We start from the raw sequence: 11,154 nt of genomic DNA on the forward strand, positions 1-11,154 counted from the left end.
CTTGGGAATAGTTAAATGTAAGGAAAGAGCCCGAGATGTACTGTTCTGGCCAGGTATGGCTAAGCAGATAGAGGAAGTTGTGGCTCATTGTGTCTGTATGTAACACACACAGACACAATGATCCCAAAGAGCCACTTATGCCACATCAGTTCCTGAAAGAGCATGGGAAAAAGTAGGTGTGGATTTGTTTCACTTCAAAATTAGTAAAATACACAAAGTGGCTGTGTGACACGGCATCAAATGAGAGCGTGTAAACTTTTTATCCAAGAGGAGCAAAGACAGTTAGGATTTACCGGCTGTCCTCCTCTGAACTCGTCGTGTTCATCTACCACTCCGTAGTTTTTAAGCTATTGAGGTGGATAATATCCCCCTAACGGGTCACTGGACGTGACTCACTCGTACAAATCTAGCAAACCTCACATGAGTGTGGTCAAAAGAAAAAAAAAACACGAGGTCAGGAGTAAAATGGTTCGGACATGTTTTATTGTGACTGACACATAAATGAAGGAATGCTCGACTTCTCCATCCTGTGTTTCACGGAGATGCAGCATCTCAAAGAAATGTGTAACAGGGCAGCAAATGGTGGTAAATGCTCCGTCTGTACTGACTCAGTAGTAGGTCTCCATTTCCACCCAACCTGGAAAACAAAGTAGAAATGGGGTCAAATTCAAATTATTTCTTTAGTTTGTGCTTTGTATGAGTAAACTCAGATGCTCCAGATAAAAAGTTTCCATAAAAGGACAGGATTTCTTACCTCCTGGGTAGCGTCTGAGGAGATATCTCCTGACTTCATCATAAACGAAGATGAGGATGGCGTATGGGAAGGCACAGAACCACCAAGTGGGCCTGAAATAACAGAAACATGAGACTTAAAAGAGGAAACAACCCTGCCTGTTAGCAGGATTGGGTGATGCCAGAATAGTTTTTCATGCTATTATGGCCGCCTGATGTGTCCCTAAAAGCACATAAAAGCTTTTTTTTTTGGCAACACAACACCAAACACCAGATTGTACAAAAAAAAAAGGTTCACATATGTGGTGAAAGTCGGGTTATAACCAGACGTAACAACACAAGAGAGAGATAACAAACAGGAGACAGAAATAGGCACAGGAAGTCTGGAGGGAGACAGGCACCCAGACACATAGAAGAAGAAAGCTGGGTTAGTTAAACATCAGCTGACACCCACAGAGAAAGGTGAGAGGAGAAAGAAGAAGAAAAAGGACAGGGAGCAGATGAAATGGAGGCAAAGAAGTAGAGGAAGAAGCAACTCCTGAGCTAATGAGGCTGATGTGTCTGTGTGGCTTTCTGAGTTTTGCCGGAGAGTCTCATTATTCCGGAAGTTTTTGCCTCTGAAATGGAAATTCCAGAGCAACATTAAAAAATTGCTTTCCTTTATTAATTAGAACCAAAAAACAAAAAGGACTTAAAATGCATTGTAGGAAAACTATCTGAGGAAAATGAAGGTAATTGTTGCACCACAAAAGGAAAGCCAGTAAGCAGAAACATTTTTTTTTTGGTTTAACGTGTTAAAAGGAAATAAAATAAGGAAAGCCAGCTTCATATATTGTTTTTCATCCAGAAAAGCATCCCATAGCTTTTGGCACTTACTTGAGGGGGTACATTCTGAGGGCGGTGTCCATTCCTGGGCAGTATGACAGGAAAGCAGCCAGAGCTGTTTCCTCAAAGAGTCCAAAGATGAGGATGCGGTTCTTTCTTAATGGAGGAAACACAAGTCCGTTAGATTTGAACATTTAAAGGGCAAAGAAGATTGCAACATACAATGTCACTACATCATTTTTTATGTTAAAAGTCGAAAAGAACCTGGTGGAAAAAGGAAAATTGAAGCCTTTTTTTGACAGTTTGAATTTGTATAAAAACAAATATGTTGCTAGATGATATTCTAAAGTTGAGCTTAGAAACTCAACAGAAAAATTTGTTTAAAAATATTCAAGAAATTCTAATTCTGCAAAATCATACAAGTCAATTTAGCTAAATATAGCCTGTTGATATGTGTCAAAATGATTCAAAATGATAAGGAATAAATGCTAAAGGCCACAAAAGTGGCCTCATTTTGGAATATTTAAGAAATAATAAATAATTAAAGGAACAAAAAGTATTTTTCAATATTGAAGACCCACTCCGACCGTTTTCCCAGTGGACTCTTAATGTTGATTATGCCGTTATTAGCCATAGTAAAAGAAAGTGTGTTGTTCTCCAGGACATGATTTTTTTCAGCGTGGCAGTAGTTCATTAGAAATTCACCTCTGAGTTGTGGGCGGGAATGCTGGCAATCCCGCCTTCTCCTCATTAGTGTGAGTTGATTTTTTAAACGCTCTCTCGCTAGCTAAAAGCCCCTCACACCCCCAACTTAACATTAGCAGCAAAAATGGCAAGCACTCTTGGAGCTATCCAGCCATCCAGTTTGAGCCAGATGCTAGCTCAGAGGAGGAAAACGAAGACATACAATCAGAATGGAGCGGAGCAAGGAGGTTTTTCCAACTGCATTTTTTTCGTCTGCTCCTGATTCACAATTATTTAAATATGGAAATACTCATAAATACATTTCTAAGTTTAATTTTCTCAATTTATCTCGTCAATCAACCAAAAAATGCTGACCAGAACATGCTAAAAACACAATTTTTATCAGAGTGGGTCTTTGAAAAAAGAATCTCGAAGGCTAAAGAATACCAAACTGGACATTTTTTTTTATTCATTCATTTTCTATTCCGTTTTTCCCTTTCAGGGTCACAGGGCTGCTGGAGCCTATCCTGGCCACTTGTGGGCGAAGGCAATGGACGCCCTGGACAGGTCGCCAGTCTGTCGCAGGGTAGAATGTCCTCAATCACACACCCATTCACTCTCACACTCACACCTAAAGACAATTTAGAGTTACCAATTAACCTATGAAGCATGTTTTTGGATGGTGGGAGGAAGCTGGAGACCCCGGAGAGAACCCACGCATGCAGGAGAACATGCAACTCCACACAGAAAGGTCCCCCATTGATGTTGTGTTTTTCATGTCCCCCAGCTGGGACTTGAACCGGGGGTCCTTCTTGCTGTGAGGTGAGGCAAGAGCGCTAACCACTGCGCCACAGTGCAGCATTTTTTTAATGTTAATACATAAATGCTATCCTAGTTATTTGTCATCAATAGAGTTCGAGTCCTAAATTAATTGAAAACTTGGACAATGCTAATGCTAAATTAGCCACAGTGTTAAATAGGCCAAAAACAAAAGCAAAATTAGCAAAAGAACGTCATAAATCTGAAATGTCATTTCTGAAGACATGTCAAGGGTTAAAATAGTGCAGAAATGTTATTTTGATAACCAACACAGGACTTAAAAAGATTGTGGAGGGACTATTTGGAATGTAATACAAAAGTGCACAGGTTTTGTTTAGCCTGGTGTGCGTACGTCATTCCTTGCTGCACAATAGAGTTCCTCCTGGTCTTGCAGATGATCAGATCAGCCCACTGGACGACCACAATACTGATGAAGAAAGCTGTGTGGCACGTGTACTCGATGATCTTTCTGCCCTCGTATGTCTGTAAGGCAAAACTCCAGGTTAGCTCTGAAGCTCTGGTTTGTTTGTTATTTTTTTGCTCTGGGGATTTAAGGTGAAAGTGGCAAAAATTGTTAGAGGTTCTGACCCACTGCTGTCCGTAGCTGTCTTCCAGGTCGTTTACAGGTTTGTCGTCCCATTGAAGCCTGATGCCCAGCAGGTCCATGGGTAAGAAGCCGTTTTCAGCCAGGATCACAAAGTAAGTGAAGAACCCAGCTAAGGCCTGCATCATTCCTGAGGTACAGAAAGCCAAAGTAAAACTAGAGAAAATCTAGTTAAATAAGAAATAGTTTTTCAATTAAAAAAAAAATGTAATGCTACCAATTTGTCCATAGGCCATACTGATGAGCCTTTCATTTACAAGTTTGTCTGTTTTGGAGTTTCGGGGCTGTCTCTTCATGATGTCGCTCTCAGCTTCTTCATAGGCCAGGGAGATGGCGGGTAGCTGGTGCAAAAACAAGAAAAGACTAAGCAAATTAAGTTGTAGTAGGTTTTTGGATATTTTTGCAAGCATCATCACCATGTCAGTTCCCAGATCAATACAGAGGATAGTGACGATTCCCAGAGGCAGAGGGATACTGGCGAGGATGAAGAGCAGGAAGGGTGAGAGTTCAGGGATGTTACTGGTCAGACTGTAAGCGATGGACTTCTTCAGGTTGTCAAAGATTAGACGACCTGAAAAGTAACACATCAGGTAACTTTTGAGGATTTCTTCAGGTGAATACTTGGGGATTTTCCCAAATTTCCCTTTGTGGTACCTTCTTCCACTCCGGTGACGATAGAAGCAAAGTTGTCGTCCAACAGGATCATGTCAGCAGCTTGTTTGGACACGTCAGATCCAGCGATCCCCATGGCAACGCCGATGTCGGCTTTCTTCAAGGCAGGAGAGTCGTTCACACCGTCACCTGTCACAGCCACAATGGCTCCCTGCAGAGGCCAGAGAAGAATGTCAGGGAAATGTCAGACAGCACTTCTGATGCCTGTCAGTTTGGGGAGGGGGGACACTCACCTGTCTCTGACAGCCTTCCACAATAATCAGCTTCTGTTGGGGGGAGGTTCTGGCAAACACAATTTCCATGTGGTGCTTCAAGATGTCGTCGAGCTGCTCTGAGGTCAGGTCTTTCAGCTCCCCGCCGTGCACGACACAGGCCTTGGCATCTCTGCAGATGAAGGGGGGAAAAAGCATTTTAGGCTACAGTAACAGAAAGCAAGCCTCTGTAAAACCACAAACCAAACCCGCAAGTTTTAAGATCATTTTTGGGCTCCACATACAAGAAGAGCATCCATAGAACACAGATTGAAAGTTAATCCAGGTCGAACTTTGACCAATCAGGGACTCTGAATTGGTAGTTACAGAGGTGCAAACTGTTCGAAAATTTTTAATGGAGGAGAAATTAATAGGTAGGGTTTGTGCCCGGATGGATTTATACGAAACAGAGTCTTATTATATATCGGAATAGAATGGAAAAGCCTGGAGCAAGATTTACGAGATCTGCACCACTTCAGCATTTCACACCAAACCTTTTCCATCTGCAGGTACAGGCACTAGTATTGGGTTGTGACAGACCTGTGAGAACACCATAAGCTAAAAGTTCAAGAACTCACGTTTGGCATGTTCAAGAAAGAGCGGTATGCACTGACTGCTTCCCACTATAGGGGGTGGACATGAGGTAGTATACAATAGAAAAAGGAGAAGAAGCCCCTCCCTGCTTATCCAGTGAGAACACCGTAGGCTAAAAGCACATTCAAGGATGTGTATTTAGCGTGCATCACATGCATGGTGTGTATTTAGCTTGATAGGGTAGCTTTCCCACTCAAAGCCAGTAGCGATATTTGGCACAGGCAATACGGGAAATTGCCCTATTACTCCCCGGCCTGGGAGTAAATTATAATAGAACCACCACTGCTCAGAGCCGCAGGTAAGTCAGAACTCTACTGGAAGACCAACTAACCTAGGGTTGACCTCTGAAACTGGAATGTTCAGGCGGGCAGCAATGTCTTCAACTGTCTCATTGCCTTCAGAGATGATCCCCACACCTTTAGCAATGGCCTTAGCTGTGATCGGGTGGTCACCTGTGACCATGATGACCTGCAAACAAATTAAAATTGTAACAATTTGGCTATTTTGGGGGAAATTTCATTAGGTTTCATCAGTTTCCTCCACACCTTAATTCCAGCGCTCCTGCATTTGCCCACAGCGTCTGGCACAGCGGCACGAGGCGGATCAATCATGGCCATGAGGCCAACAAAGCACAGGTTCTCTGTGGGGAAGTTCACCTCGTCTGTGTCAAACGCAAAACCCACGGGAAACTGATCGTCGGGCAAGTTTAAATGACAGAAACCTGGAGAGGATAAAGAAGGCTTATTGGGGGACTGTACACCAACGTGTGAAACACTGAGTTGGCTTCAGAGTTTGTTCTACCAAGAACTCTCTCTCCAAGCCCTCCAAGCTCAACATAGGCATTCTGAAAGGCGTCTTTCATCTCGGCATCCAGAGGTTGCTCTTTTCCCTGGAGAATGATGGTGGAGCAGCGGTCCAAAATCCTCTCTGGGGCTCCTTTCATTACCAATATGTGCTTGGTTTCTTCAGGAGTCGAGTTCTTGTGAATAGAAAGCTGCCATGGAAGAGAAAATATGGTTCTAAAAACTAGTCTTGGTGTAGCTAAATTCAGTAAAAATGTGGTAGTAAATCATCTAAGCACTAGAGGGCAGCAGCGAGTATGCGTTACCATGAGTTGAAATGTTTCACCTGGTATTTGTTGGTGGAGTTGAATGGGATCTCAACAATCTTAGGGTATTTTTCTCTAAAGGCGTTGACGGATCCACAGGTCAGCTCGATACACTTGAGCAAGGCTGCTTCAGAGGCATCTCCAGCCACATTTCTCTAGATTTAAACGATAGATCCAAAGGTAACAACGTTTATATTTATGCTACAGATGAAGCAAAGAAGTATGCTATTTTGGATCTAAAAGCAAACTTGGTTATCCAAGAAAGCTTTTCGATCAATATAATCACCTCAGCAAAACTCATAGTTTTTCATTAGGCTAAGTGGGTTGGTGCCTATTTTGGCTGCTTTTGCAGGTTCTTGTCTTTAGAAAAATATTTGCAAAGTACTATGAAACATCTGAGTCACTGTGTAAGGCCAAAAAAAAAAAACATACAAATAGAAGGATCTTTACCTTTAGGATGGGGACTTTGTCTTGTTCTGCCAGGAAGACAGCCCGGTTACAGAGTCCGGCAATTCTTGACAGAGCCGCCCAAGTTGGGGAGCTCCTGTCGAAGCCGGCTCCACTCTGGTTCTCGGTGGTGTCGGCCTCGTGGATCTGGTTGTCGAACCACATGTGGGCGACGGTCATCCTGTTCTGGGTCAGGGTGCCGGTCTTGTCAGAGCAGATGGTGGTGGTGGAGCCGAGGGTCTCCACAGCTTCCAGGTTCTTCACCAGGCAATTCTTCCTGGCCATTCGCTTGGCAGTCAGGGTCAGACACACCTGGAAACAAGCAAACCTTTAAGTGAGTAGACAGTATCACTAGTTTACAAGGGAATATGGACTTGGAGCAAGAAAAACAAGCTGTGGAGATACTCAAACCTACAGTCACAGTAGCTAGAAGACCTTCTGGCACATTGGCGACGATGATACCAATGAGGAAGATGACGGCTTCCAGCCACCCATACCCAAGGAGGAGAGACAGGATGAAGAAGGTCACACCAGTGAAGATGGCCACACCAGTGATGATGTGGATGAAGTGCTCAATCTCAATGGCAATGGGGGTTTTTCCGCTCTCAAGGCCGGAGGCCAGAGTAGCGATTCGACCCATGACGGTACGGTCTCCAGTGTTGATGACCACTCCTTGGGCCGTGCCTGAACAGACAGTTGTAAATTTGTTCAGAACCCACCCGATCTTACACATTTTTATGGACTAAAATTGGTATTTCTAATGCTATGTTCACATCACCATGTTCCCTTGGAAATGCGCATTTAAGTGACCAATTCCAATAAAAAGTCTACTTAAACACGCGTACATGTGCGTTTGGGGAATCTGATCGTTCTCCTCCTGAACTTATTCTTATTTGTAGTGAGTCAATGATACAAAGATTTTACTGTTTTCTTCGCTCCTTGGACTAATGCAGGACAGCACGATGTCAAACTGGGTCACATAGAGAAGGAAGTACCACTAAAAGCGTCCATCTCTCAGACACATCTGAGGTAGTAAATGGTGACGGTAACCGTGCTGGGAGAGTCTCTAAATGATCTTATTAACAGACATGAAGACATGTTTATCAATGCTTATGTAGAGCTCTTCATGCATGTCTTCCATGCATTGACTCTATAAGAAATATACTGTCAATGCTTCCATGTAGCAATGAAGCTGAAAACTTTGGCCAGTAGCTCCACCCACACGTGTGTTTGGTGTGAACATCTTTGTGGACAAGCGTCGGGCAGCGTAAAAAAAAAGATGGCGGATGCGAATTTGGTACGCAATCCTCATTCGGTGTCAATGTAGCATCACAGCAAGAGTATGGCAGTCCTAGAGTCATTCGTTTCATACCCTCAACACAGTTGGTTGAGAAGAAAGCAATGTTCCTGGTTTCCAGTGGGTTGTCATTGGAGAACTCTGGGGAACGAGCCTGGGGCTCGGATTCACCAGTCAGAGAGGAATTGTCCACCTGAAAGAAAAAAGGGGAATCGCTAAACAGACTGAAGAAGATAAGATATATAGACAAACGTTCATAGGAGTTTGAGGTGCACACCTTGCAGCCGTGAGCGGAGACAATGCGCAGGTCAGCAGGAATCCTGTCTCCTCCCTTGACCTCCACCAGATCTCCGACAACAACCTCCTGTGCGTTGATGCTCTTCTTTTCACCGTCACGGATAACCAGGGCTTGCTACATCCACCAAGCAAAAATAAGGACGGTAAGCTTTCGTTTCCACATTCTCAGCAGCGAAACCTCCCCAGAAAGAAGCGCAGGAGGTTAAACTCTAACCTGTGGAACAAGATTCTTGAAGGACTCCATGATCTTTGAGCTCTTGGCCTCTTGGTAGTAAGAAAAGCCGCCGGTAATGATGACGACAGCGGACAGCACAATCCCCAAATACAGCTGCACACAAAAAAGCATCACTGTTGTTTTGTTGACAGTTCCTTTGGTTTTTAATGAAACAGCATTTTTACATTATCATTGGTTGGCTCGTCTTCTGAAGCAGTCTGGATGCTGTAAGCAAGGAAGCAGAGGATTGCACCGATCCACAGCAGCATGGAGAACCCTCCGAAAAGCTGCAAAACAAGAGATATTAAAGCTCATATTCCATCTTTGTCTGTTGATTTTAGTTGCTGTTGAATGGGATTTTCACCTGTTTACAGAACTTGACCCATTCGGGTGTCGTGGGAGGGGGAGTGAGGGCGTTGGGGCCATCCCGGGCGAAGATCTCCTTTACTCTGGAGGAGGACAGACCCTATGGTAGCAGGAAGGACACTGTTTAGCGGAGGGCAGTTTTATTTGGTAAAACTGCTATTAGTATATGAAACAGCAGCTGTTTATTTTTATTCCTTTATGGAAAGTCACAGCTGGTGACATTGAATCAATGCAAACGTGAGATTATCAGAGTGCACTTAAGGTGTGATGAGGTCACGCTTGCTTATCTCACATTTTTTTAAAACAAAAGGAGAAAAGGAGTTGAATCAGCTCAAGCAGATCAGATTTAACAAAAGTTTTTGCATCAACCTTTTCTATGCATGCTGACACTTTAAATGTCCAATTGTTATTTCTATGATGCAGAGATAATGGTAATCCTCCATATAAAAATGCATCTTTTATCTAAAATTGTCTCATAATCCTCTAAATTAATTTGAACATTTCAGCTTTTTTTTTTTTAAAAACACTAGTTTAACTGATTACAAAGAACATAATCTGACATGATGTTGTTGATGAATTTATTTAGAGCGTAAAAAAAGCAATTACAGACAAAAATTTCAACTTGAATCATGCAAAATAATCAAACTTTATCTCAGAAAAGTTAAAGGTGCAAAGATTGCATTCTGAATAAACCAGTAGGATAAGTGCAAAAAACAAAAAAAACATTTAAAGTGCTCACTCTGTTTGCGTCGGTCCCATATTTTCTGAAAAGTTCTTCCAGTGTCAACTTGTGATCATCCTGTGGAGAGAAAGAGGGAAAAATAAATACATTAAAATAACAGGAGAATGGGATTGAGCTGAATTTACCAAATCGACCTCCTTTTTCAGCTCGTCCATGTCCATTTTTTTATCCTTCTTATTTTTCTTGCCATGGTGCTCGGAGGTTGGCGCCGGCTTGTAATCATCCTTCCCTTTCTAGATTGAGAGAAAATGAGTCTCTGAGTGGTGAAACCAAGTGGGATCAACTTCCCGGCCGAACTCAAAAACATAAATGTCCCCTTTACTGTTCAAACACTTTGAAAAAGCATGCGTTCATCATTGGCAAACAGGTCAAGAATGATCAGGAGCAACTTTCCAAGAGTAGAAAAATGTTGAGAAAAAAAACGACAATGGATTTTGAACGCTGGTATCAGAGTGCGTCAGGACAGCCCTGCAACTGTCAAGCTTAACCAGTCATTGGCGACTAACCCCGACCAAACAAACACGCTTCAAAAGTCATGCCAAAACATGTGACAAGAGTCCAGTACTCACTCCAAGCCCCATGGTTGCAGTTCAAGTCTGGAAAGGCTCGATCCAATTTTTTGAATTCAAACTTCCCTACTCCGCCTCTCTCTTGCTCTCTCACGCTCTTCCTCTCAGCCTTGTTGTCTTCCTCACTCCCAGAGCAGAGAAGGTATTCAGGTTGGTATCCGCATAGCTTTATACCTTGTAGCCAGAGGAATACCTGCCTCTGAGGGGGAGGAGCCGGGTGGTGGTGGTGGAGGAGGGATGGTAACCCAACAGGTGAGTGGGAAAGTTTGTGAGAGGACGCGCAATAGTGATGTTATCAGGAGAAACACTACAAGCACGGGACATGTGCAGATCCCTTTCTTGGTTTGAGTCTGTCTGGTGGTTTCTGTGGTTCTGATATGGTGTTTATTGGGTTCAGTTTGGCCGTCTGATCTGCACCCCGTCACTCTCACACCAGGTCTGACTTACCAAAGATTTTTCCCATTTCTATAACTTTTTGCTGATTCTTGTACGTCAAGTTTCCTGTTTTGTCATGTTTAAGTTGAATTCTTAGTTGTTTTTAAGGTACGTCTGCATTTGTTTATTTATTAAACATGTTAAGCTTCCACCAATTCCGTCTCAGATTTTCATGAGTCACTAAGGTGAAACCAACTGACCCCAAAAAACCTGAAAGAGTCACTCTATCCTGGCAATTTTAAATTTCCGATAATCAGCAAAAGACTGCGAGAATTTGGTCAATCCGCCCATTTACTTCTGTTGAAATATACATTGACAAAATAAATATTTCTATGAATTGTAATGTTGTTTTATTACTCCAAATTTCATGATCTGCAAAGTCTATTCAAAAGCAAACTCCCTGTAATTGCATTGGTTGTTAAAAACGAATACACAAAAGCACAATGCCTTGACTTTGCACCGTCTGTGATGCTAAGACATTTAATATGTTTGATAGTC

At 42.8% G+C, this 11,154-nt stretch overlaps 1 protein-coding gene across 2 annotated transcripts; it reads right to left on the reverse strand.

Moving 5' to 3' along the window:
- Nucleotides 1-461: 461 nt before the first annotated feature.
- Nucleotides 462-10,375, reverse strand: LOC101166845 (sodium/potassium-transporting ATPase subunit alpha-1-like). 2 transcript variants are annotated; one of them, XM_011493190.2, is made up of 23 exons: nucleotides 10,222-10,375; nucleotides 9,787-9,885; nucleotides 9,650-9,709; nucleotides 8,909-9,010; nucleotides 8,730-8,831; nucleotides 8,545-8,658; nucleotides 8,311-8,445; nucleotides 8,109-8,226; nucleotides 7,152-7,420; nucleotides 6,740-7,048; nucleotides 6,310-6,444; nucleotides 5,983-6,175; nucleotides 5,727-5,902; nucleotides 5,513-5,649; nucleotides 4,570-4,720; nucleotides 4,319-4,487; nucleotides 4,081-4,235; nucleotides 3,882-4,005; nucleotides 3,649-3,794; nucleotides 3,413-3,543; nucleotides 1,609-1,713; nucleotides 755-846; nucleotides 462-637 (listed from the first exon to the last, which is right to left on the reverse strand). In XM_011493190.2, exons 1-23 carry the CDS (start codon nucleotides 10,231-10,233, stop codon nucleotides 609-611), a joined length of 3,063 nt encoding a protein of 1,020 aa, XP_011491492.1. In that variant the 5' UTR covers nucleotides 10,234-10,375; the 3' UTR covers nucleotides 462-608. The 2 variants fall into 2 exon arrangements, with proteins under 2 accessions (XP_011491492.1, XP_004084912.1); XM_004084864.3 differs by having other exon boundaries at nucleotides 9,778-9,885.
- Between the last annotated feature and the right edge of the window lie 779 nt (nucleotides 10,376-11,154).

Source organism: Oryzias latipes, chromosome 2, assembly GCF_002234675.1.
Source record: "Oryzias latipes chromosome 2, ASM223467v1".
NCBI classification, from domain to species: domain Eukaryota; kingdom Metazoa; phylum Chordata; class Actinopteri; order Beloniformes; family Adrianichthyidae; genus Oryzias; species Oryzias latipes.

Coding starts and splice junctions, on each gene's coding strand:
- LOC101166845 (XM_004084864.3), bottom strand. Junction 9,011..9,649: donor ATGGGACCGACGCAAACAGA/GTGAGCACTTTA, acceptor CTGCTACCATAG/GGTCTGTCCTCCTCCAGAGT. Junction 8,227..8,310: donor TCTCCGCTCACGGCTGCAAG/GTGTGCACCTCA, acceptor TTTTTCTTTCAG/GTGGACAATTCCTCTCTGAC.